At 43.6% G+C, this 26,538-nt stretch overlaps 1 protein-coding gene across 3 annotated transcripts in view; it reads left to right on the top strand.

Annotated features, from left to right (window-relative positions):
* RIN3 (Ras and Rab interactor 3) overlaps positions 1-20,345 on the top strand; it is a 101,304-nt gene extending 80,959 nt beyond the window's left edge. For 2 of the 3 annotated variants that reach the window (XM_025189929.3, XM_075926687.2), the window contains 3 exons: positions 11,143-11,274; positions 13,144-13,307; positions 18,359-20,345. In XM_025189929.3, coding sequence (XP_025045714.2) covers positions 11,143-11,274; positions 13,144-13,307; positions 18,359-18,667 — 605 coding nt within the window. In that variant the 3' untranslated portion in view covers positions 18,668-20,345. Of the gene's footprint in view, positions 1-11,142; positions 11,275-13,143; positions 13,308-14,312; positions 18,330-18,358 lie in introns of those variants that run through there. The other variant, XM_075926686.2, reaches the window with a different exon arrangement.
* Positions 20,346-26,538: the final 6,193 nt, after the last annotated feature.

Below are 26,538 nucleotides of genomic sequence, written 5' to 3'. Positions count from 1 at the left end.
ACTCTAGCAGCAATTTAAAGGGTCTAGGCTCTAGTCTCCGCTGCTACCTAAGTAGCCCCTTTGCTCACCACTGCCCACAGGCTTGCCCTATACAGGCAGTCCCCGACTTACGCGGATCTGACTTATGTCAGATCCGCATTATGAACGGGGCTTTTCTCGCCCCGGAGGACGCGGGCGGTGGGACCGCCGAGACGTGCTGTGGTCCCGCTGCCCGCGTCCTCCACGGCTTTGCTCCGTGCCTCCCTGGTCTGCTGGGGGGGACGCCCCCCAGCAGACCAAGGAGACACGAAGCAAAGCCGCAGAGGACGCGGACAGCGGGACCACAGCACGTCTCGGCGGTCCCACTGCCCGCGTCTCCCTAGTCTGCTGGGGGGGGGCGCAGCTAGTGCGCCCCCCCCCCCAGCAGACCAGGCTTTTCTCGCCGACGCCTGGGGCAGAGCAGCTGGGGTGCTGCTGGGTTGGTCCAGTAGCGTCGAGGAGGGGCGCTACTGGACCAACCCGGCAGCACCCCAGCTGCTCTGCCCCAGGCGTCCCCAAGTCAGCCACTGCTGAAACTGACCAGAGGCTGACTACAGGAAGCCCGGGGCAGAGCAACTCTGCCCCGGGCTTCCTGTAATCATCCGCTGATCAGTTTCAGCAGCGGCTGACTTGGGGACACCTGGGGTAGAGCTGCTGGGGTGCTGCCGGGTTGGTCCCCGCAGCGCTGAAGTGCGGCGCTGCGGGTACCTACCCAGCAGCGCCCCAGCTGCTCTGTCCCAGGCATCCAGATTCAGCCGCTGTTGAAACAGAGCAGCGGCTGATTCCAGGAAGCCCATAGCAGAGCAACTCTGCCTTAGGGTTCCTGTAGTCAGCCGCTGGTCAGTTTCTGCAGCGGCTGAATCTGGACGCCAGTTCCGACTTACATACAAATTCAACTTAAGAACAAACCTACAGTCCCTATCTTGTACGTAACCTGGGGACTGCCTGTACACCCCATGGGCCAGGTTTCTGGTGGGACTATATCTCATATGATGCACCCAGATACATCTGGCTCCTATGATATGACATGCAGTAGTTCAGAGGGAACTCCACATTGCATTATAACAGATATAATCCATAGAAGTGAGTTGGGGTCTAAACTACGACTTCCATAAGATGATTGGGAAAGGCAGCTTAATGTTTTATAGAAATGATTCTAAACTGACCATTTAGGGGTTAGCTCAGCAAAACAAAATATACCAATTCGGGTCAAACCAACTTGAAACAATATATTTCATTTTGATTGTCCTAATAGCAATACAAAATGTTTTCTGACAAATTTAACTATGTGTTTTAGCTTGTTCAGAGTCAGATTTAACTGTGCTGGGGATTTTCTTTATCCTTCCTGACCACCCAGAAAAGAGGAATCCAATCCCTCTCATTCTTTAGGCCAGCTTCAAGTCAGGCAGTTTTCTTCATAAAGGAAGAGTACGCTCTGTGGTCAACCTTCTTTATAATTATCTGTACTTCATTAAACTCCTTTTGCTCATCACTGAATCAATAAGTTCCCATCTCTTCCAACTGCAGAGCACGTGAAGTCCCAAGGCCAAACCATTCCCTATGCCAAAAAGACAAAAGTAAAGCTATGTCAAGAATGGTAACTGCAGAGTAATAGTAATTAATTACACTACTTGGTGTGGTTTCCCAGTTGGCTGCATTTCTTTTGTGCCAATTCAGGGATAATTTAGCTCAGAGAATCCACCTAATATTTCAAGATAAAACATAATTGTCACAAAGGTTTCGAGTTTCCATTAAAACTGGAAATAAGCCCAGAGAGGAACATGTTATCTCTCTCTAGACTTTGCAGTGGGGATCACCCCTGTAATGAATTTGAACCAGAATTTTTAATCCAAACAACTGTGAAGTCTGGGGAAGTTCATAACCAGGTCTGGTAGCTAAAGTTCACCTCTATCTAAACCCCAAAGTCAGAGTATTTTTGTGAGGATTATGATCATTTCACAGAGCTGGAGTCAAAACCAGGACAGAATCCCTATATGGTAAGAGAGGAAAGCATAGGCTTAAGGTAGGAGGCTAGTGTATGCAACTCTGTTTTCACCATGGTGAACTCCAGTTTCTTAAGATAAGATTTCACTGTATTCATAAGTCAGTCCAGCCTGACTTTGAAGTTTCATTATGCTTTCAACATTCGTGCCCTTAATTCAAAACAGTGAACAGAATGTTGGAAATCATTAAGAAAGGGATAGATAATAAGACAGAAAATATCATATTGCCTCTATATAAATCCATAGTATTGAATAATGCGTGCAAATGTGGTTGCCTTATCTCAAAAAAGATATATTGGGATTGGAAAAGGTTCAGAAAAAGGCAACAAAAATTATTAGGCCGATGGAAACAGCTTCCATATGAGGAGAGATTAATAAGACTAGGACTTTTCAGTTTGGAAAAGAGAAAACTAAAGGAGGATATGATTGAGATCTATAAAATCATGACTGGCATAGACAAAGTAGATAAGGAAGTGCTATTTACTCTACATAGCACATGGGGTCACCAAATTAAATTAATAGGTAGAAGGTTTAAAACAAGCAAAAGGAAGTATTTCTTCATACAACGCACAATCAACCTGTGGAACTCCTTGCCAGAGGATGTTGTTAAGCCCAGGACTTTAACAGGTTCAAAAAAGAGCTCGATAAATTCATGGAGGATAGGTCCATCAATGGCTATTAGCCAGGATGGACAAGGATAGTGTTCCTATCCAACTGTTTGTCAGAAGCTGGGAATGAGCAACGGAGAATGGATCAGTTGATGATTACTTGTTCTGTTCATTCCCTCCGGGGCACCTGGCACTCTCCTTATACTTTCATAAAAATCAATAACCACCCAGGGCAGTTTCCTAATCATTCCTCAAGTTATAACCACAGAGCAGAACCACAGAGAGTTTCCAGAATTCTCATTGCTTAAAGCAAGGAAAACAAAAGTGTGAGGTGAAATATAGGGATATGTCCTGGTGAAAAATGTTGCTCAGCCGACATGCATGCAGACTTGACAGAGAACTTTAACCTGATGTCAGAAGTTGAATTTACATAATAAAAATGCATGCTAAGTTTTCTGCAGTTTAATTGCCCCAAATCCTACTTGCTATGTTTAGAATTTAAACACAAGGGAATAGATAATCATCTGGTGAAAAATTAGTAGCTTCCTAGACTTCAAAACAAGGAAGCTATAGACCCGATCACTATTTCTTGTTCTGGTTTGAAAATAGTGGAAGACAAGATCCATCTTCCTTGCCTATTTCTTCAACCATATCACCCTGTGAAGGGGCAAGCCTTTCTGCTGAAGCAACTCCTTGTAGCCTGGCATACTGTACAAGTTCTCCCCCGGTTCTCTGGCACTCCTTGCCAATGGACACTCTGGTCTTCTGGTGGTCCACCTCTTCCCATACCTCAGCCCACCAGCCCTGGATGCCTCCCAGGGCTCTCTCCTTATAAATTCACATCCTGCTATTTTGTCAAGCCTTCCCACCAGAGCCTGTCCCTCACTGGTGGCTGCTCTGTCTCCACACCCCAGCCTCCTGCCACACTTTTCTATTCACAAGAAAATCTCAAGGCCAATTCTCCCCCCGGGTTTCTTCCTTGATTCTCCACATCTCTCCCCTCGCCATAATTAAATCCAAATTTCATATTCAAAATACGTTTATTTTTAACAATTAAAAACTTACTGTCATTTAAATAACAAAGTAAACAAATCTGATTTAAATAAAACAACCCTTCAATTGAAAAATTGGATTTACCTTTACTACACTCTTTTTTCATCCTAGAAGCATAGTACATGAGAGTCATACTATTTGTACAAAGCACAAAATGCTACCGATGAGGCCTATTTAATTCACCTCATTCATCCCCACAGACAATACAGACTTGTTCCTTGAAATATATGATCCAGTGTTTTGTTCAGTCAATTTTAGGTGACTCAAATGAGGAAGCATCAACCACTTCCCCTCAAGGTCTATATGAATAGACCAAACTGTTAGAAAATTGTTCCTTTATTCCTTGGACTGCCTTACATGATTGCTTTCCCCAGCTCTGGCATTTTCAGCCTTCATGTACTTGTAGACTCCATGGTCATCATCTGATTAATCTATTACACCTTCCAATATTTCTCTATGTATGAATTTCTGTAGCACTTTAATCTTTGTTCTTCCCTCACATCCTGCCTACATATCAACATCTTTCAGGCACCTGAAACTGATCACAGGGCTCTAGTTGTGGTTTCACCAGTTCCTCATAGCAAAGGACTGTCACATCTTTGTACCATAGTACCTCACTTGTTTCTGCCTCACCAGCACCCCAGATCTGTATTAAATTTCATAATTGTGCTGAGAAGAGTTTGAAGCATTTAAGGCCTGATTCTGATCTTCCAGCAGATCAGGTCCTTCATGTTTTGTTAGGGGAAAAGATTTGTGCTGGAAGAATGACACAGGGTAAAACAGAATGGGGAAGTTGCTAGTTTCTTCCAAACACACAGGGCACATGTGATGTGAACATTATCCAGCTCTTTTTCTGTGCCCAGCTGCACCAGAAGGAGGCAAGGGGTGAGGGCGGGTCTGAATATGCTAGAGGAGACTTAACCAATTTGTAGTCTCCCTCATCAGGGGGCTGGAATTGCTATTTACTTCCTACATCCAGGTACAGCCACATGGTGACTGATCTGAGCTTCAGCCTCCTCTTTACAGCTCTTGGATCTTTGTTGTGTTTTCTGGAATGAAGCTGACATCCCATTCTGCTTAAATTCCCTACACAATGAGAGCTGGTGCCTTTGTTAACATGAAGAGCCTTTCCCCAGCCACTATTGGCTCGCCCCCTGTGAGTGAGATTTTCCATTATCCATTAGATTGTGACATTGCTTGATTTACTATTTTTAAAATATAACCATGCAAAGTAAGTGCCAGATACATGGCCTCAGCAAAGCGTGAAGAGCAGGATTGCATTAGATGCCAAAATCTGCTTCTCGGAGCCTTTTTCTGCATGGTAATGTTACAAACGCATGATTAGTATTTCCGGATTCTAAGGTCTTTCAGCGAAGGTCCATCATCTACTCAATGCTTGTACAGGTTCTAGGACAATGGCAGCCAGATGTGGCTGAAGCCTCCCAGAGCTGCCACAATGAAATATAATATTTATAATGCAGTAAAACCCAAAGGCCTCAGTTAGGACAGCCACACTGCTGCACTGAGCACTGTATACACATATATGAAGACATGGGGCTCTCCATGGTTCCTACCCTGAAAAGCTTGCAAGCTGTTTTTACCAGTGGGAGATGCAGGCAGGGGAAGGCAAAAGAATACAATTGTATATGCACATAGATAGATATACAATTTGTTCGACACAAATAGACCTAGCCATACTTAACCAACTGGTTTCTTGCCGGCATTGTAGCAGAGATGTATCTTAAAGAGGAGAGGGCAGTGGGCTGATGATCAGTTCTGTGCATGAAGGTCAGAGTAAAAAGTACAAAAATGCTTGCTCAGAAGGCTGACAAATGGCCGGAGAAGTCATGTAGGTGGAGTGGAGGAGGTAGGGAGGATGTGATAAGAGACAAGAGCAGACGAGTAAAGAGGGGCAGAATTACCAAAGACGTGGAAAATGAAAACAAGCAGCTTGACCTTGATGTATTAAAAATGGGGAAGCCAATGGAGGAATTCAAGGAAGGCGGTGTGATCGGGTGTGTACCAATGTTCCCTCTAATTTTTTCCATCCATGTACAGAATACAGTTTTATATGCACCAAGTCATGTGCACCAATAGAAACAAAATCTAGCTGTGCTAACTAGCTGGGTGGCATTTCAGTGTTTCCTGAGTGGCTCCATAAGCGCATTGTTTATAGGGAACACTGTCTGTATAGTAATTTTGCCTTGTAGCAGACAAAGGCCTTGCAGAAGATGTTATATGAAGGTTACTATTAATGATGAACTGGAGAGTATCATCTGAGGAAGTGGGTCTGGCCCATAAGAACTCATCACCTATTAAACCATTTTGTTAGTCTTTAAAGTGCTACATAGTTTTTCCTTTTGTTTTAGCAAGATCAGACTAACTCGGCTACCTCTCCATTTCTATTTATTTTACATGGTACAATTGCTGCATTTGGGTCAAAGTGCCAATATGAACGGACTCCTCTGACCTGCAAATTAAGGCAGTGGTTTCCAAGTATTTTAGTAAGGGGGACCCACCAACTGCACTATGTCTTTTTTGCAACTTGCTCAGGGTCCACATTCATGGGGTCGATGGCCTCTGTCATCCTTTTCTGACTCCTCCTCCTTGCCCCACGAAAAAGGCATTGATCACCCTGGTACCACAACCCTAATCTCCATCTGGTAGGGGGGTCACAACCCAGCCCATGGGTCAGGCGCCTCTGCTGCAGGGTCAAAGTGAGGTGAACTCATTCTCCAATCCTCCTGCCCAGTGGACTCTGCTCTACACCTTATTCCTCGGAGAACTTTTTGTGAGACTTCATGCATGCATGTTTACAAAATGCCTCAAAAGCAATGGCTGCATGTCTGTGTGGCTCGCATAATGCAATAAAGGTACAAAGCATTATTACTATATTATGATTAGGCTTGACAGAATTTGATTTTTATCCTTCTGGATAATATCACTTGTTAATTTTTAAGACTTTTTAAAATTTTTATCTATTTAGTTTTACACAGTGGCATGAAATTATGGGAAGGTCAAACCGTAATTATTTCTTGACAGAAGATGTTGAAATTCAAAAAGTTAAAGTTTATAACCATTAAAACACAAATTGTCAACATTACATACCAAAAGATACAAAGTAATAAACTCAAACTCTTAGTTCTCAAGCAACTTTTTTCTTTCTTTTCCTCTCTGTAGATCACAGTTGTTATTGATGGAAATATTGTGTACAATCAAATCAATGTTTACTGACATTGAATCCTTCCAAGCTTAATATGATAATTATCAGGCCTGCTGGACAGAAGAGCCACTGGAGAAGTGTCTAGCTGAATGTGTTAGTGCAGAGCCCTGATTTATTTATGCAAACTTGGGCAGCATCCCAATGGCGTTAAACCATGCATTTAATTAATACCAATTCCATTCAAGCACTGCAGAGCAGCCAGCAGCTGATACTGCAAACACTTTGCCTTTTTGCCTTTAGTGTAACAGGGTGGGTATGTGGCAGAGGAGTAGGCTTATTTTAAGCCTCTTACGGATGTTTATGAAACAACTGTTTCCTGACACTGGAAAAAAGCAAATAAGTGTGATTTGGAGTGGATGATGCCACCTTGAACTCACAAGCCCATTGCCCAATGTCACGGCGATTGCAGTTGGGGTGGGGAGTGGGGACAGTAACCGCAGGATATAATTCTGCTAGCTGTTAAAGAGCTTTTCTGTGAAAGACACGAACCAAACATGGATGTTTTCAGTAAGGCTGGGTAATCAAGTTACAGTAGACAAGCATGGACCTGATGTTCTTCAAACATCTGCAGGGTTCTGATCAGATTCTTACAGGGAAAGGATCAAATGAGCACTGACACAAGCTGCCTCAACTCCATTTAAATCGGAGCAAGAAGAGCTTGATTCTGCAAGGTGCTAAGCAATATTGCTGGGAGATGGGGCTTCTCAGCGCATCCTCAGGTGCTGAGAAATGTCTGGATCAAGTACTCAGTCAGTAGTACGATGGGGGAAAAAATCACTGTCCCAATTTTCAATGGTGTTTTGATAAGTACTTCTATGCCCCCCATTTAGTAGCTGAGCCCCTCTCAGCATTTTGTGGCAAAAGCAAGTACTTGAACCTGTGGGTCAATGTCAGTACCATAACCCATAGACAATGTTTCCTGACAGCAAGTGCTTACAGCTCCAACTAACTTCAGATGTGGCTGTGGAGGCTCAGAAATCAGGGCCTGTATTCCTAGAGCAGAGGTGGGGAACCTTTTGTGGGTCAGGGGCTGCTGACCCACAGAACAATCATTTGGTGGCTGCACACAAGTGAGAAGGAAAAAAGAAAAAACAGCCCCTCGCTGGTATGGCCCCTGACGGAGAAGGAGAGAGACACTCCCTAGATTCCCTTCACACACTGGAGCCTAGGCGGGGCCAGGCTAGTAGATTTTGTATGTTCCAACCCCCATGGTAAGAAGGTGGGGGGCTGGAGTGCCAGTGTGGACTCCACAATGCTGCGGGGGGAGCCCCAAGTCTCAGGAGCCAGATCCAGACAAGCCAGGGGCTGCATCTGGCCCCCAGGCCTTAGGTTCCCCATCCCTGTCCTAGAGGGAGACGGAAATCAAGTCAACTATTTTATGTAAATTGTGAGCATACACCACAAACCTCCCTGGTTTGACGGCATTAATAATAAAAAAAATTAAGAGAGTCTAATAATTAAGTCATGCAAACAGCTGGAATGACAGAAGTCTTTCTCAAATAATATTTCTATCACATCTTAAAATTGAGAAGTGCATAATAAGGATGGGTGAGCAAAGCAGCTAAATCCTCTTAGGGAAATGAGAGGCTAGGAATGAAAAATAATTGACTCAAAGCCTGGTTGTAAATGTAAACCACAGCTTAGTCAATACAACAGAAATGGAGAGATTCTGTAAGAGTCCTGGAAAATATCATCAGTTAACTCTAGCTGGCTCAGGGGAGTGCACATGGAACTTGCACTTCTGTGTCCCTGATTCGAGTCCAGCCTGGGCTAGTAGGTCTTCTTCATCAGGGAGGCATTTGGTGACCTTTTGAAAGGACTTTGTGTTGTGAGTCTAGGTTCCAGGAGACAAATGTTCAGATTCCAGACAGGTATCCGTGTTGGGCACTTTAGCAAAGAGGACACAGAACCCTCATAAGGACTGATTTACCCTCTCCCTGCTACAGGTAGTCCTTCCAGTTGAGACATGGGGCAATAGGTTGAAGGCTGCTCTGCTGCTGCAGTAATGTATCTTTCTAGAGCTTCCCAGAAAACTTGAGTTTCCAGGCCTGATTGTCTAGCTCTGTCCATCAGTTACTTCAGCTCTTAAGCATTTGAAGGGGCAGAAACAATTAAGCTAAGTAGGCTCCTGAAGGCTTGCTTGTATGCTCCCTCTCACTGTCTTTACACCAGTGTGACTTCACTGACACCAGCAGCATTAATCCTGATTGATTCTGGTATACAGTACATGAGATCAAAATCAGGACCCTTCTCCCAGCAGTTTTTCCAATGCTCAGTGTCTCTGTTGCATATTTTTTTCAGCTGCACAAAACTTTAATAGCAACCATATTAACACATTCATATTAGATTAAAATTTATGACAATAAAGGGTTTGCCCCTGTGTTGTCAGCCAACTCGAGCTTTCATAGAAACGTAAGGCTTAGTAACACAGTATGAATAAAACATTCAGCCAGACACTAATTAAACAATGAAGCCCTTTAATGGTTTGCCTAGGGACCTGCAACATCATTTAGTTAACTGGATATTTAAGCACCACCAAGTATTATTTCTACTTTCACTGAATAGTGCTACAGTTTCCTTCTACCATATGTGCTGACTCTGTACAAACTAGTCTAACTTATGGCTTCAGAAGTGAATACAACAGTCACAGCTTCAGGCACTCTGTTTTAACTCATCTGACATTGCTCATTAGATACAGTTTCTGGTTTATTTTAAAGTTACTTTTTTTTATCAAGAACTAGGCTTTGCATTTATTTTAAACTCTAGCAGAATATCTTCCTCTGTCAAAGGAGAATTTGATGTCAAGTATATACAGGCAGTCCCCGGGTTACGTACAAGATAGGGACTGTAGGTTTGTTCTTAAGTTGAATTTGTATGTAAGTCGGAACTGGTAAGCCAACCTTATCGTGTATGTACTGTATACTATGAACAAAAGGCATGCCAGTTCAAATTGAGATGACCAGCTTCTAGATAAGAAGTTGACCTTTGGTTCTTCATAGTTCATTTAATGGAACTTCTCCTTGGGTCCTATTTTGATTTATACTAATAAGAGTTTACATATAGCGCCTTTCATCTTAAAAGGTCCCAAAGAGATTTACGTATTTTGAATATGGATTGCTTCACAGCTGAGCTCTCTCTCTCTCTCTTTCTCTATGGATGCATTAAGCACAAGACCATACTCACAATCCCATTAGTATCACTTTCTGTAGAAGGTGTGTTTACCTCAGAAGTGTCCCATCCAAATATTTACTCAGCCTGACATTGCTTAGCCTAGGAGCTCTGACGAGCGCTTATTCCAAGATGCCATGGTTATAACCATATCAGTTCTGTAGCTCAGGATTCTACATCTCCAACACTTGTGGAGCCAGGTTTTGTAACTAAGGGCAACCAAGTGGAATGAATAAACAGTGGCCACTTTTCAATTGCAAAGTGAACCTGAAAAGATGCCATATGTATACCTAAAAGAGGCCAGGGGAAGGCACCTCTTGCCTCCACCACTGGTCTCAAAACCAAGTCTGAGAACGTGTTTGATTTTTCAGTACTACAGAAAAGCTCTTTGTTGTCATATCCCAATGCAAAACACATCTGAATATAAAAATGCTTCCTTTTGGCTCCCAGCCTCCTTGGGGCATCCATTGTAATTTAGTACATATGGTACAATAGTCACCTCCTGAGGGACCAGAAAAGTAGGATTCCAGCCCTAAGAGACACCTTCTATATGCTGCTTTCACTTTCCCCTGGGTCTCTCTCAGGTTCTGTGTAACCCCTGGTTCTACAGTCAGACAGAATGAGCAGGAACCCAAAGCGTACATAAGACTGTAGTCCACTATGTTGATGGGAACAACTCAAACCACAGACCCTGCACTTTTGGACAACAATGAACTGAGCTTTAAGGGTGCAGGATGCAGCCTTTGTGTCAGTCCACAATTGTCTCTTTCTGTTGTTTCATAACAACACAAATTTTTATTTTAAGTTGATAAAGAATCATAAAATAGAAACCACTAGGAGTCTTCAACCTTGGGGCTTGTTGTTGGGGATTGATGAGGTTTTTATTATTTGATGTTGCAGTTTTCAGTGTGCTTTCATGGCATATTTGAGCTATAAACCGTCTAGTTGAGGTAACCCAATGGAAATTGTCCATGAGGGAGCCATTTAATGGGAAGTGGCATTTCTGTGTCAGAACCACTGCTTTTCCGAATAACCTGCTGATACCTGGGTGTATTCTTCTTGGTTGCAGGGAAGCCTTATGGTGCAGATGATTTCCTCCCAGTGCTCATGTATGTCTTGGCCCGCAGCAACCTGACTGAGGTGCTTCTGAATGTGGAGTACATGATGGAGCTCATGGACCCTGCTCTGCAGCTGGGAGAGGGTGAGAAAGAGCTTGTTGCATGTTCCCTTTGGAAATGACAATGTACTTCTCTGTGGGATACATGGCAGTTTCGTGAACTAGATAAAGAGCTCTAGCTAGGGTCAGGCAGCTATTGCGTAAGCTGCCCCCATATGCCTCAAAATGGGGCAATCTAAAGTTAGGTTTCTAAATATCTCTGCAGATTTTTTAAAAAGCTGAATTCTCAACAGCTCCCCTTGACTTCCATTAGAGGTGTAGGGGCTCAGCACACTAAAAATCAAGCCACTAATTCAGCTACCTAAATACGGACATAGGAGGCAGAGAGATTTTGAAGATCTTGGCCCCGGGGTTAGAAAGTGTACTGATCCCAATTTAAAAATACATTTCAGTAATAGATTCTGCCAGTGCTTTAATTGGTTGGTATGTCTTTGGTCATGCCTAATTGTCAACCCCCAGAGTATTTGTGTGAACCAGCTGACACCATTGGCAAAGTTATCTGAGTTATAAATACACTGTGATGGTCCAAAGGGGAAGTGGACTAACATTCACTGCAAAGATGGGGTCTCCATTCAGAAAGAGAGACAATTAAATTGCTTTGTCTTTGTGCTAAGAGCCTGGTGTGTTTCTGAAAATATTATTTGAAGTCTTTTCTGTACTTAATTTGTCTGGCCACCCAAGATGATTCCTCTGAGTTTCATAACAACCATAGGAAGCAGGAGCACACAGGAGTGGGAGGATCTGTATGTTACTGAATTGCCATCTAGTGGCCATTTTGATCACCTGCCGTCTTTAGTTTTTTTCTTTTGTTTTCATAAAGGGTACGTCTAGACTACCGCGTTTTGTCGACAGAAGTTTTGTCGACAGTATCTGTCGACAAAACTTCTGTCGACAAAGAGCGTCCAGACACATTGAGTTCTGTCGACAAAGCAAGCTGCTTTGTCGACAGAACCCTGTAGTCTAGACGCAACCCTACAGGCAATAACACCTTCTGTCGACAGCACTCTGTCGACAGAAGGTGTTATGCCTCATAAAATGAGGTATACCAGCGTCGACAAAACTGCTGAGTTCTGTAGTGTAGACGCTGGAATAGTTTTGTCAACAAAAGTCCACTTTTGTCGACAAAACTCAGTAGTCTAGACACACCCTTTAAGATTCAGATGATCAAAAAATGTTCTGTGTGACCCAAAATGAAATTATTTGAGTTTTTCATTTGGGCCACTAAACTAAACTATAAATGATTCATTCCACTCTAGTTACTTATTTCCTGCACAGCTTTTTGCAAGTACATTATTTTTAGATACATCACCAAAGCCCCAATCATGGTCCAAGACCAGCTACCCCTCTGAAGCTCTAGTTTGGCTACCCCTTGGCTACCCCTCAGGACCCATGGGGTTAGGTGCTGTGCAAACACAGAACAGAAGGGAAGTCCCAGCTCCAAATGGTCCTACAGGCTGAGGGAAGGTTGTGGATTTGGGTTTATCCATAAAAAAAGGAGACTGCTCATTCACATGAATTCTGTGTTTAACCTTAAGATACCATTTACAAACATGCAGTCCTGCCAGCCCGCAAACAGTCACTGCTCCTTCCTAGCAGTGTGTGAAGGAAGTGACACAAGCAGGTGAGATAGCAGGTGTTGCACCTCCAGCTACATGAACCAGAGTGGAATGAAAAGCTTTGTGGTCATTATTTATTGTTTCTGTTGCGGTCACAATTAAACACACCAAACAACAATCAGGGACCCACTGTACAACCAACACAGACAATCCATGTGCCCCAGAGCTCACACAATTCACAACAGGTGAATGAACATAGGAGCAGGGAGCTGGGGAGGACAAAGTAAGGTAGATTCTGATGTGATGATGTTTTGGGATCTTCTTGTCTTTTTTGTAGGTTCCTATTATTTAACTACTACCTACGGCGCCTTGGTGCACATCAAGAACTATGACAAAATAACAGTAACTCGGCAGCTGAGCATGGAAGTGCAGGATTCCATTCACCGGTGGGAGAGGAGGAGAACGCTCAACAAGGCCCGGGCATCCCGCTCGTCGGTGCAGGTCAGCAGCTTTGGGAGAGGGGGTGGTGGAGAATGAAGCTTCCGTAGTGTGAGAAATCGATCCAGAATCCGACTAGAAACCAGGCTTCAAGCGGGGCAGCAATTTTATTGCCCACATACTGTTACTCAGTGCACCCCTAGGGCACTGCATTGTGGACAGAGGAAGTCAAAATTCCTCTCCCCGAGAGCTTACATTCTGTGCTGGGCACCAGGGAAGAAGCAAGGAAGTGCAGAGTGGAAAAAAGCTATAACAGGAGCTGTGAGAAGTGGGAGGCTTGAGCCGGGGGAGGAAGAAGAGTAGAAAAAAATGAGGGTGGAAAACTAAGCAGCTATCACAGTTCAGAGCCATCGCATCTGTATCCCCCTCTGCATGGACCCTCCAGGGTAGCCAGTCTGAGGCTCCCCCAGCTCTGCAGCTGTCATCCTTCATGGGCACAGATGTATGTCTCTCTCCCTCCTGACCAGGGTTTTTTCAGGCTGAACAGTTTCCTCCTTACTCTGTGATATTCCAGCAAGCCAGGCATCCTAACCAGGTCAGGTTTGCTTTCTCTTCAAAGGCTGTGGACAGCTGTAATTGCCAGCAGTCATAGGTTACCACACAGCTCCTTTTAAGCAACCACATTCATTCATAAGGTGAAAGCATTACAGAAAAAACACATTAAAACCCGTATCAGAACCTATACACATTCTAATAAGCTTATCAGAGATCAACAATCTTCCCCAGCTCCAACACCAAGTGGTTTTTTTTCTAGTGAACAGTTCCAAATAGCCTCACCTCAAAACTAGTGACCCCATGAATAGCTTTGTTTCTCCTCTCTACAGCTGGAGCCTTTTATCTTGGCCTCATGTAACAGGTAACCAGCAGACAAGGACACCCACCCCTTCAAGGAGTAGCTATTTTTTTCCCATCACCAAAGATGAAGAATTTGCATTCACCTCCCACTAGATATGCCCCAGGAAATCCACATCATGTGTATGGTCCCAAAAGCCCATTTTTGTCTTGCAGATTGTTCAGTATAATCCATTGACCTTCCAGGCCTTACGTCTGCCACCACTCCCCCTGCAAGAGGTTAACCCAGCCCACAATAGTACATGAACCATTCATTGAATACTATGGATGTCTCTCTGGAATAAGGCAAGAACTTGTCATATCTGTCACAGCAGCTTCTGACAATCTCTTAATAGTAAATAGTAATAGAGATGTAACCATGTTAGTCTGGTCTTGCTGAAGCAAAATACAGGACTATGCAGCACTTTAAAGACTAACAAGATGGTTTATTAGGTGATGAGCTTTATTAGGTGATAAGCTTCTGGCCCACGAAAGCTCATCACCTAATAAACCATCTTGTTAGTCTTTAAAGTGCTTCATAGTCCTGTCTTTTCTTAATAGTGAGATAGAGAAGTAGGAAGCTGATGCAATGTCTGGTGGAATCCATTAAGAGGATTCAGACAGGCATGTGATCCTAATCCCTATCACCCGTCATCAAAGACCACTCCTAGGAATTTCCCTACAGCAGTGTTTCTTAAACTATGTTCCGTGGAACACTGGTGTTCCGTAAACAACTTGCAGGTGTGCCGCGACCTCTTCTTTGTTTTTGTTATTTCTTTATTTTAGTCTTTTTTTTATCTGACAACAATTTTTTTTGAAGAAAATTTTCATAGGTGTTCTGCATAAAAAAATATTATTGTTTGGTGTTCCGTGGTCTCAAAAAGTTTAAGAAACATTGCCCTAGAGCAACCCAAATGATTTATTACTGTAATGCGGTAATTCAAAGAAATTGCAAGAAGGCTGCACTAGAGAGACAGGGAAAAGAGAAAGCGTGGAGAATTTGTTCATCTCTGGACTGATAGAGCAATGGAATTAATCCTAAAGCAGTCTGGTCTGAGTTCTGAAGACAAGCTGCAAATTTGAATGATATATTCTTCTGGATAAATGGATCTAGTCTGTTTCATGATTCTGGGGCTCTCAAGTGATTTAAAAATTAATTGTGACTAATTTGTGCTGTTAAGCAATAATAGAATATAATGTATTGAAATATTTTGGATGTTTTCTACATTTTCAAATACATTGATTTCAATTACAACACAGTAGTAGGGATGTTAATGTGTAGTCAACTACATGATTAACCGATAAGCCTAGGCTTATCAGTTAATCTTATTGACAACATGCACTCACCACCCCTTGCTGCCTCTATATCAGAAACAGCAAGGGGGGTGGGATGCAGGATCCAGTGCCCATGGGGAGGCAGAAGCATGGTGTGTCAGGGGACCTCCCGGGAGTGGGGCCAGGAGCACACTGGCTGCTGGCCCCACCCCCAGGGACTATAGAATAGTCATGTAACAGCTACATTTTGGTGCAGTTACATGATTATTCAATTATTTGCTATCTAACATTCCTAGTATGTAGTGCTCATTTTATATCATTTTTGTTTACAAATATTTGTAAAAAGCAAAGGAAATAGTATTTTTGCATACACCTAATACAGATACTGTGATACAATCTCTTTGTTATGAAAGTTGAACTTACAAATGTAGAATTATGTACAAAAATAACTGCTTTCAAAAACAAAATTATGTAAAGCATTAAGAGTTTACAAGCTCACTCAGTCCTACTTCTTGCTCAGCCAATGGCTCAGCCAAACAAGTTTGTTCACATCTGCCCACTTCTTGTTTACAATGTCACCTGAAAGTGAGAAAAAGCATTTGCATGGCACTGTTACAGCTGGCATCACAACAGTTTTATGTACCAAGAGATTCTTATGACCCTTTGTGCTCTGATCACAATTCCAGATGACATGCATCCATGCTCATGATGGGTTCTGCTCAATAACCATCTGAAGCATTGCAGACCAATGCATGATACCAATGTATCATCTGAATCTGATGCCACCAGTAAAAGGTTGATTTTCTTTTTTGGTGGTTTGGGTTCTATACTTTCCGCATCAGAGTGTTGCTCTGTTAAGACTTCTTAAAGCACACTCCACACTTCATCCCTCTGAGATTTTAGAAGGTACTTCAGATTCTTAAACCTTGGGTCTAGAGCTGTAGCTGTCTTAAGAAATCTCATATTGATATCTTCTTTGTATTTTGTCAAATCTGTAGTGAGAGTGTTCTTAAATGAACATCATGTATTGGGTCATCATCTGAGACTTCTATAACAAAAAATGTATGGCAGAATGTGGGTAAAACAGAGCAGGAGACATACACTTCTCCCTCAAAGAGCTGAGTTACAAACTGAATTAATGCATAAATTTTTAACAAGCATCATCAGTATAGAAGCATGTCCTCTGGAATGGTGGCCAAGCATGAAGGGACATATAAATGTTTAACATATTTGGCAGGTAAATACTTTGCACTGCTGGCTACAAAAGTGTCAAGCAAACATTTGTTTTCACTTTCCAATGACATTGTAAATAAGAAGCAGGAAGCATTATTTCCATTAAACATAAACAAATTTGTTTGTCTTAGCAATTGGCTGAACAAGAAGTTGGACTGAGCGAATGTGTAGGCTTTAAAGTTTAACATTGTTTTGTTTTTTAGAGCAGTTACATAACAAAATAATCTACCTTTGTAAACTGCACTTTCAGAATAAAGAGATTGCACAATGGTACTTGTATGGGGTGAGCTGAAAAAATATCATTTCTTTTATATTTTATATCGTTTATATTTTTACAGAGCAAATATTTAAAATAAAAGATAATATAAAGTGAGCATATAGACTTTGTATTTTATTGCAATTGAAATCAATATATTTGAAAATGTAGAAAAATATCCAAAATATTTAATGTTTCAATTATTATTCTGTTTAACGGTGTGATTAAAACTTGATCAATCATGATTAATTTTGAGTTAATCATGTGAGTTAACTGAGATTGATTGAGAGCCATATGTGATTCCCATTAGCACAGTCAACAGTCACATATGCACATTAATGGGAGAGAGAATATGTCCATAAATCTCTCATTATTTAAAAGAGAGAATTTGGAAAGGATCTATTTGAAATAGATGGGATAGAGAGCATAAATGCAGTTATATAATAGCTGATGTACAATAGGGTGTAACTGGAAAATAAAGGCCTATTCCACCCCCTATTTAATTTGCCTCTCTTCCCTCATTAATACAATACCTCCATCAAACACTTCCTCCATTTGGGTTGTGTGGGTGTGGTGCAGTAAACACAATGGGATGGACTGAAAAAGGACGAGCATGGAAGTAACTAGCCTACTCAGAGCTGCTGCCCTCCCATACTGCGGTGTCATCTCAAGAAGCAGCTTGAATAGGGTTTATGCCAATAGAGGCTGAAAAGGGTTGGCAGTGAGATAGATGACTGCCTCTCTCTCTGGTGACTACTTGGAGAGCTATACTCATTGCAAAAAACACCTTTAAAGTGGACACTAGCAGTCACTCTTGTCAGTCTCATCAGAGTTGTCAGAGGTTGTCCTCTCCTCCCAAGATGTGCTTTCAAGTGAGAGGTGTGGCACTCAGGCAGGGCAGACAAGAACACTTCTGTAGCTGCACCCTATCTTGCACCTGGTCAGTGGAGAAATATGCTGCCAAACAAGCATCTTCCCCAAGCACATGAATTAAGTTTACATTCATCCTTATTTTCAACGCAAGGTGGCAGCAAACATCATTTGGTTCAGTTTTTTTATAGGCATGATTAGTTACTAATCAGTAACTAACACGAGGTACCCATTAAACGAAGGTCCAAGTGGAGAAGCAACAGAAGTCGCTATGGACAGCACTAGTGTTTTGGCAGTGCAAGGGTTAGCCAGCACTCCCTCTGTGACAAAGAGAACATCCACGAAGAAACACTTCACTTGTTTGCATTGTGCCTTTCAGACATTCTGCCATTATCCTGCACTTGAACAGTGAATTTCCTTGGTTGCATGTTTTCTGAATGAAAATGCTATGAACTCTAGAACTGGATCTGAACCAAAATCCTAATACAGACTTCCCTGAATGTTGAATCTCAGGCTAATCTTTAGTAACTAATCTATCCTTAGAGCCTGAACTTGCGAGTTATAGCTGCGTCTATATTTTTCTTTGCAGGATTTCATCTCCATCTCCTTTCTGGAGATTGATGCCAAGACACGGACAATGGCCTCACGGACAGATACGACAGCTCAGGAGCTAGGCCAGCAATGCGCTGAGAAGTTTGAGGTATCAGATCCCCAGGACTATGGGCTATTCGTTCACGTCGATGACAAATGCCTGCAGCTGGCGGACGATGCCCAGCCCCATCACATAAAATCCTACCTGCTGAAGAGCGAACCCAAAAAAGATTTCCATTTTATTTATAAAGTGATATGCAAGGAAGAGACACAAATTCCAGTCATCAAAGAGCCAGACTTTTTATAATGGCAGAACTGCTTTTGTACTGTATGTGCTGCAGGCTTGGAAAAACTGAGACAGTTTATCTTATGAGATCTTCCGGCCACCACTGATGTCAGAAACATGTTGGAGCTAAGTCGTTTAGCAGTGGTAGTCTGGGTGTAGTTGTAAATGCTGTCGCACTATTGGGCATTTTGCATTTGCAGAAGCAAACAGAGCATTCATAGGAATGGTCCTACCTTGGAAAACTTGAAGTATAAAACCTCAAAACCTCCCTGTGGCAACAAACTCATAATGGATGTGGACAGTGGAGCTTAATCTAGTTGCTCCAGAGTTTTTACAGAAGAGTAACTTTCCCATTATAAATTATGTAGGGGAGAGTCACTTCAACAGAAGGCCCGTAAAAGGCCTAAGCACATATTTTTGAGGACTTATGTGGTATGAGTGCCCAGTGCTGATTCCCTGCACAAGGCTGAATTTCACCCAGTTTGAATAAATTGTGAGTCCCGATTAAGGCTACGATTTAGTCATGGAAGTCACAGAAATCATCAAATCCATGACTTCCCGCAACCTCCATGACTTCAGTCTGTGGTGCTTGGGAGCTGCCCACAAGGGACGGGAAGCTATGAGTTTCCCCCACCACCTCTGGCCACCCCCAGAGCTCCAAGCTATTGTGGCTGGCAGGGGGACTTCCAAGCTCCGAGCCACCAGGGATGGCAGGGGAATCCCCAAACTCCCTGCCACCAGAGGACTCCCTGAACTCCTGGCCACCATAGTCAGGGTGGGACCTCCAAGCTCCTGGTTGTGGTGAACAGTGGGTCTGTGGGTGGAAGAAGAATCCCTGAGCTCCCTGACACAATTGGCTCCCAGGGCTGTGGGCAGAAGTGGCACCCTGAAATTTCCAGCCCTCACAGGCAGCAGGGAGCTCCAAAGCTGCAGATAGCAGAGAGTCCCACTTCTCCCAGCCATGGGCTGCATGGGACCCTGGAGCTCCAACACCCAACCTGCAGTGGGGGGTCTCTGGAAGCTCCTATCTGCTCCACAGCCGCCCTGCTGCACACAGCATGGGCACCCATAGATCCGCATTCTGTTTCAGGTGTTTTTTTGTAAAGGTCACAGACCGGTCTCAGCTTCCATGAATTTTTCTTGACTGCCTGCAACAGAATCTTAGCCTTAGTCATGACTGAGGTGTTCAGTGGCATAGAAGTGTAACATGCAGTGGAACTCCCTCTGTACCCTGGTTTGTTATACATGGAATATCAGAACATGAAATCCAATACTGTGTGTGCGTGAAGCACCCATGCTGTGCGGTATATGCTTCACTGAATGATGCAACTTAGACACTTCCATCCATGGACTGTTTTTTCCTCCTCAAAACTGAAACTCTGTTACCATTATTTTAGATGTACAATATCCTTGATCAAATCTGTTGTACAGTAATGTCTGGTTAAATGTATTTATTTCCATGTGTCATCACTTTAAAATCGCATTCTGTTTGTAGATAACTGGATAGTGTAAAAACACAGAAGGAAAAGGCAATTTTCATTACAACAAACTGTTCTCAAATAGATCAGTGAAAGGACTCTAGGTCATAGTATAAATACCACTTCCTTTTCCGACAGTACTGTAAGCTTCTGTCATTTTCTCTGATGTTTTTATATCTTCAGGTGGTTACATGAGTAAATACATGCTGTTGCGGACTAAATTTGCTGAAGTACCTTTTGATTTCTCCACTCCTATTCTCAAGGGCTCAGAACCTGCCAATGAGATCTCACTGCAGGTTTGAATTTCCTGTAAAATGTCCTGATGCGAAATCACACAAAACCTCAAGCTGGCTTTCTGCTTCCTGAGCGAAGAATGGAGACAAGACTGCTTGGTTTAAACACTGATATTAAACCGTCATGGGCCTGATCCCATAGCCCTTGCTCAGCCAAAATTTCCACTCATGTTAATGTACATAAAGGACCCAATCTTCCCAGGAAAGATATCCACAACTATCTGTGCAGTGGGAGTATCCACCCTAAGGACCAGGGGAACAGGCCAAGTTTGATTGAGTGGTCTATAATAAGAAAAACACATTGTTATGATTAGAAAAGGGGGTTGTGCATTCACTCAGCACAACTTCTGTATCCAGTTAGCCATAAAAAGGAAATGGCTGGTATTTTAGCAAGTGGTTTGGAGTTCACAAGCCTCTCTATGTTTACATTACCTTCCAAGGAGACCCAGCCTTAATGCTGAACAGTGACTTACAGTCATTCTCTCTGGAGTTTGAAACCTTTGTCCCTACATTAACTAGTGCTGTAGTTTGGCATTTTGTGTGTGTGGGTGTTAAATAAATCCTTTGTACAGGTCACTGACCAATCTAGCATAAAAATTAGAAATTATTACTGTGAGTCTGTTACCTTGTAATGCATGTAGCTAGGAGGAAGTGCTATTACATTTGAGAAGAGTAAATAATACAGTATGTCATGGCTTCAAATACATTGTGTCATTATATGTTCCATATAATGTAATAGAGCAGGAGTGGCCAACCCCCATTCTGGGGAAAGAGCCAAGATATCAGTGGATCCAGTGTGAAGAGACAGGGCACGGTTGTTGAGCAAAAGAAAAAAAAAAGCCCTCCCCTTTAAGAAAATGCATTTAAACACATGCTCCCGCCAGCCAACACCATCTTTAATTCTACATTTTTTAATGGCTGCTCTGGACAGCTCCCCTGCCCAGGTCAGCACAGGGAGCCGGATGGAGAGGGCCATTTTTGAGGGTGTAGGGGTGGCTTACGAGCCATGGGAGGAGGGAGCGGGGCGGCTTCGCAAGCTGCACCCTGGGAGGGAAGAACCACATGCAGCTCGCGAGCCTTGTGTTGGCCATGGTTGTCATAGAGATTTGCCCCAAAGTCTTTGAGTCTATTGCCCACCACGCCACACACGTGCATTCTGAAGTGACTGTTTGAAGAGCCTGGAGATCTTCTTGGATTAAGCTGGATGCATTGATGGTAATATTGGGAATATATCCCAGGGCATAGCTGAGTTGTGGCATCTGTAGTTTGGGAGGAAAAAACCCTTGGGAGCTCTTTATGGGGAGTGAAAAGGGCATTTCTGTATCTAGGGCAAGTAGAAGGAACTTCTTCTCTGCTCTAAGGGTGAAATTCAGGACACCCCTGTGAAGCCTGAGGGATTCGGCTTTATGTACAAATCCTGTACAGGGTTGGGGGAAGGAATCCATCCTCTTACAAAGAGTCACATTCCACTGGGCTATTATATAGCCCCTCCATAATGATTATTCCAGCCTATAGGCTAGAATACAAACTATTGCCCCTTAGCTTCTCCTCTGGATTTTACATATATATAAATTCCTACTCACTACAGTTTGCCAACTTGGACACCTAAAATTACACAGAGAAGCCATGATTTTTCAAAGCTAAGTAATGAGTTTGAGACTTGAGACACAGAAAGTTCTGAGCATCTGTCCTCCGAAAACAGGGCTCCAGCATCATGCTGTAAGTTGGGCTCCCCAAAAGTGAGGAACCCAATGTCATGTGTCACTTTAAGAATGTTGTCCTTAAAGCCATATTCAGGCATGTAAATCAGTGTCTTGATTTTTAGAGGTACCATATCTCTCTCATTGAAATCAACAAGACTTTTCCCAGTGTTAAGGGCTTACTACACCTAGTGGGTAAGTGCTTGCAGGCTCACTTTCTAGATTCTCAGGGCTTTGGAAAGGTTTGCTCTCCTATGTATATGTAGAGTACCTGGCCCACTTGGGGGCTCTATATAAAGATGAAAACAATACTAAAGCAAATATTCATAAACTTTGGGGATGAATTATTTGAGAGAAAATTATAGGCTACTTGGGCTCTACCTCATACAATCTATCCTGAATTCTGGATTTTTTCATCCTGAGACAAATGTGAATCTCTGACATTCCACAGGTCTGCCAGTGTGGTCCCATTTCAGTATAGTAAATCAGTTTAAGGGCTTGTCTACACTTGGAAATTTATCAAAATAGCTAATACGGAATAGATGTTCCCGTTTAGGTTAATTGTTCATTTAGGATCCACTTTGTGAATTAAACCTGTTCTCAGTGTTCCCTCTAATTTTTTCCATCCACATGCAGAATAATTTTATGTGGACTGAGGCCTATGCATGTACACCACCACTAGAAACAAAAAATCTAGTTGTGGGCACTCTGCTAATCAGCTGGGCAGCATCCGATTCTCTCCTGAGTGGCTGCACAAGTGCCTGGCTTATGGGGAACGCTGCTTGTTATACCAGATTGAGTGTGTCCAGAATGCTTATGTGGAAATAACTTTTTGATGATGGCTATTGTCCAAGTATAGACAAGCCCTAAATCACCAATAAATGAAAACATACCAATTAAATGGCATTTTTCAAGAAACACAGAGGCTGTGTCTAGACTGGCAAGTTTTTCCGCAAAAGCAGCTGCTTTTGTGGAAAACTTGCCAGCTGTCTACACTGGCTGCTTGAATTTCCGCAAGAACACTGACGATCTCATGTAAGATTGTCAGTGTTCTTGCACAAATAGTATGCTGCTCCCATTCGGGCAAAAGCCCTCTTGCGTAAAAGCATTTGCACAAGAGGGCCAGTATAGACAACGTGGTATTGTTTTGCGCAAAAAAGCCCCGATCGCGGAAATGGCGATCGGGGCTTTCTTACACAAAACCATGTCTAGATTGGCACGGACGCTTTTCTGCAAAATGTGCTTTTGCGGAAAAGCATCCATGCCAATCTAGACACTCTTTTCCGCAAATGCTTTTAATGGAAAAGTTTTCCGTTAAAACCATTTGTGGAAAATCATGCCAGTCAAGACGTAGCCAGAGTCTTTCCCTCTCTAAAGGCAAGCCCAGGGAGCCAGACTCTGGCAGGGTACTCTTAGTGCTCAAGTGAGGTTAGAGCACATGATCCCCTTCTACCTGCATCCACTGGCCAACTGGCAGGCCCTGAACTCTCCTGATTACAGGCACCCCAAAGGCAGCAAGGACGAGTATGGTGGGACTTTTCAATTGCACCCCTGCAAACTGGTCAGCCATACTTGGGAGCATTCAATGCACAGCCTTGGCAGGTGTAGTAGCCAGCTGATTCCCATGCATATGTAGGAGCTCTCAGAACCACTGTGTTGGTAATCCAGCTTTGCGTAACTATTAGCTCAGGGTTGCTTAAAGCCTCAACAGATGCCAGCATCAGCAGTGATAGGAAGCAGTTCAGATTTGCCAGTCCCTATGAGAGAGTTGTTTCCTAGCTGGAGATGTAATGTCAGTGCTAGAGGGACATGGCCATGTGTCCACTGGCTTCTCAGCTGAGACTGCCAATCACGGTACAGACATCTTCCCACTCAGGCCTGCTGATTGGGGAGGGGGGGGGAAGGGACACTGCCCTCAGGCCCAGTGATTTTAAGGGGCCAGGAGCTCCCAGTTGCTGCCACTGTTGCACTAGCAGGAGCAGCAGCAGCAGCTGAAGCCCCAGGCCCCTTTGAATTTCTGCCAGAGCACCACACCAGTCCCCACTATAAACTATGAGCAGCTCAACTCAGATAACATCTAGCCATTACTGAACTGTGTCAGATATGAACCCATGAATAGACGGGGGAAAGTTCCACAGCCCAGAACCTCAGAGGTATTTAGGATACTAACTCCCATTGAGGTCACTAGAAATTAGGTGGCTAAAGACCTTTGAGGAACTGGGCCCATGTATCTTGGACCATTCTGCTGTCATGCTGCAAGACAGTCCAAAATCACTGTTTCTCAGCTGGAAGCCAAAGTTCCAGTTAGTGAAGATGACAAACATGCAGAGCTGACCTTACCATGAGGCGAACTGAGGCGGCCGCCTCAGGTGCCAGACTGTGGGGGGCGCCACTAGAGAAGTGAGACCTTTCAAAGTTTTGGCCCAAGCGAGGGATGGTCATTTGAGCTCCCCGCCTCAGGTGCCAAAATGTTGTGGGCTGGCCCTGCAAACATGGAGGGACCTATTTGAATAAAAAGTAGTTTTGTTTTTGGTGTAGTGTCTCCCTTTCAACCTACAATTCTCCTTTTCAGCTAAAAGAAACTTAACTGACAGTTTAACTGAAGGAAGCTTTCTGGTCTGATGAGCCACAGCCATCATGTGATTAGTCAGGGTCCAGTTACTAAGTGACTCAGCCACTAGCCCTCACATGACTGATCAGCAGATGGAGCGCAAATCATAGCCTTTCAGGGGACTTTGAACTAGTGAAGTTGTCTGAGTCAGCCAAGTGTTCCTCATGTGCTAGTTTCCACAGAAACATTGTGAAAGTACTTGGACATTGCTTACTTGTAAGGCCAGGAATAATGCATACGAGAAATTTGCTGAGCACATCAAAGTCTGTAAGCAAACACAGCTATTTCAAGTAGCCCTGCTGTGCATGGACACCTTTAAAGCAATGCTTAAATGAAGCCAGAGTACAAACTGGCAATAATTTACTCTGCCAATTGCACATGCTGGTCATGCAGGGCTTGATCCAAAGCCCATTGAAAAGAATGGGAGTCATTCCACTGCCACCAGACAAAATGCTTACATTAATCTATATGTGGAATCACATAGAAGAGGTGCTTGGCCATTCTTATTTCCTGGATAGGAAGGAGAAAAAAGAGTGCATATGCCATATGCACAGTAAGAATTAGCACTGTGGCTATTAATACCTGTCATCGTACACACATCGTACATACGTTGGGCCTTTTCCCTTGCAGGATTTAGCCCAGACTAACGTGAAGCAGATACGGTATCAGTAGGCTTGGTCATGCCATTTAGACACTGCCCTGAGGCCTCAGAATGCCGCTCAGAGCACCCAGGAATGCAGATCCAGCATACCAGCCAATATGCCATTTTTTTAAGATGCAGCCTATGCCCCACGTGCATCTGGACAGCTCCTCTGGCCAGTGCCTGGGGTATGACAAAGACATGGCACCTAAGGCCCTGAGCACAAGAGATGAAGAGATGGGTGGCCTGTCTCTTTCCCCCATCGTTACATCCACATGTGAGCCAGAACAAATCTGGCCTTCAGAGACAGGCTGCGAAACACTGGCTTCAAATGGGACTGTGCACAGGGATGTTTGTAGGGGTTGGGCACCCTCATTTGGTGCACACACTCACACTGGCACATCGTGACTAACAATAACCTGGCATCTGTGAATAGCTATGGAGCAAAAAATCAGCTACCAAATGACTGTTTCTTTTGTCTGTCTTAGCATAAGGAAGGGTATGTCTACACAGCAAAGTTATTTTGAAATAATAGCCCTTATTTCGAAATAACTTTCCTAGTGTCTACACAGCCAAACAACTACTTCAAAATAAATTTGAAATAGCGGAGCGCTTATTTCGAATTTGGTAAACCTCATTCTACGAGGAATAACGCCAAATTTGAAATAGCTATTTCGAAATAAGTGCTGTATAGACACTTATTTCGAAATAGGGGGCCTCCAGCCTTCCCAGGGTGCCCTGGTTGCCACTCCAGCCTCAAACAAGAACACTCCTCTCCCTCCCCCCTCCCCGGAGCCCTTAAAGGGGTTGACTCTAGCCACAGTGCCTGTGCCAGCTCCAAGCCTGCCAGCCCACTGCCCCTGACCCAGTGGCCCCAAAACATGAGCAAGGAAGCCACTGGCAGCCAGCCCTCCACCGCTCCCCAGGAGCAGTCTGCCAGCTCCCAGGAGCCTGCCAGGGGCCGGAGAAGGTGGGCGCCTTCCTTGTCCTGGGTGAAGATCATGGACCTTATTCAGGTTGGGGGAGGGGGAAGTGCCCCCAATGTCCATGCTCTCCACATTAGAAGGAGGAACGCAGGATAGCTGCCAACCTAGCCACCAAAGGATAGGACACAAAGTACAAAATGTACCAGAAGATGGTGCTCAAGAACCTGCTGAATTATTCATAGGT

The sequence above is a fragment of the Pelodiscus sinensis genome, chromosome 5 (genome assembly GCF_052426305.1).
Source record: "Pelodiscus sinensis isolate ZL-2025 chromosome 5, ASM5242630v1, whole genome shotgun sequence".
NCBI lineage: Eukaryota > Metazoa > Chordata > Testudines > Trionychidae > Pelodiscus > Pelodiscus sinensis.
The sequence above is the reverse complement of the archived record's forward strand: the minus strand, read 5'-3'. Positions and strand labels throughout refer to the sequence as shown.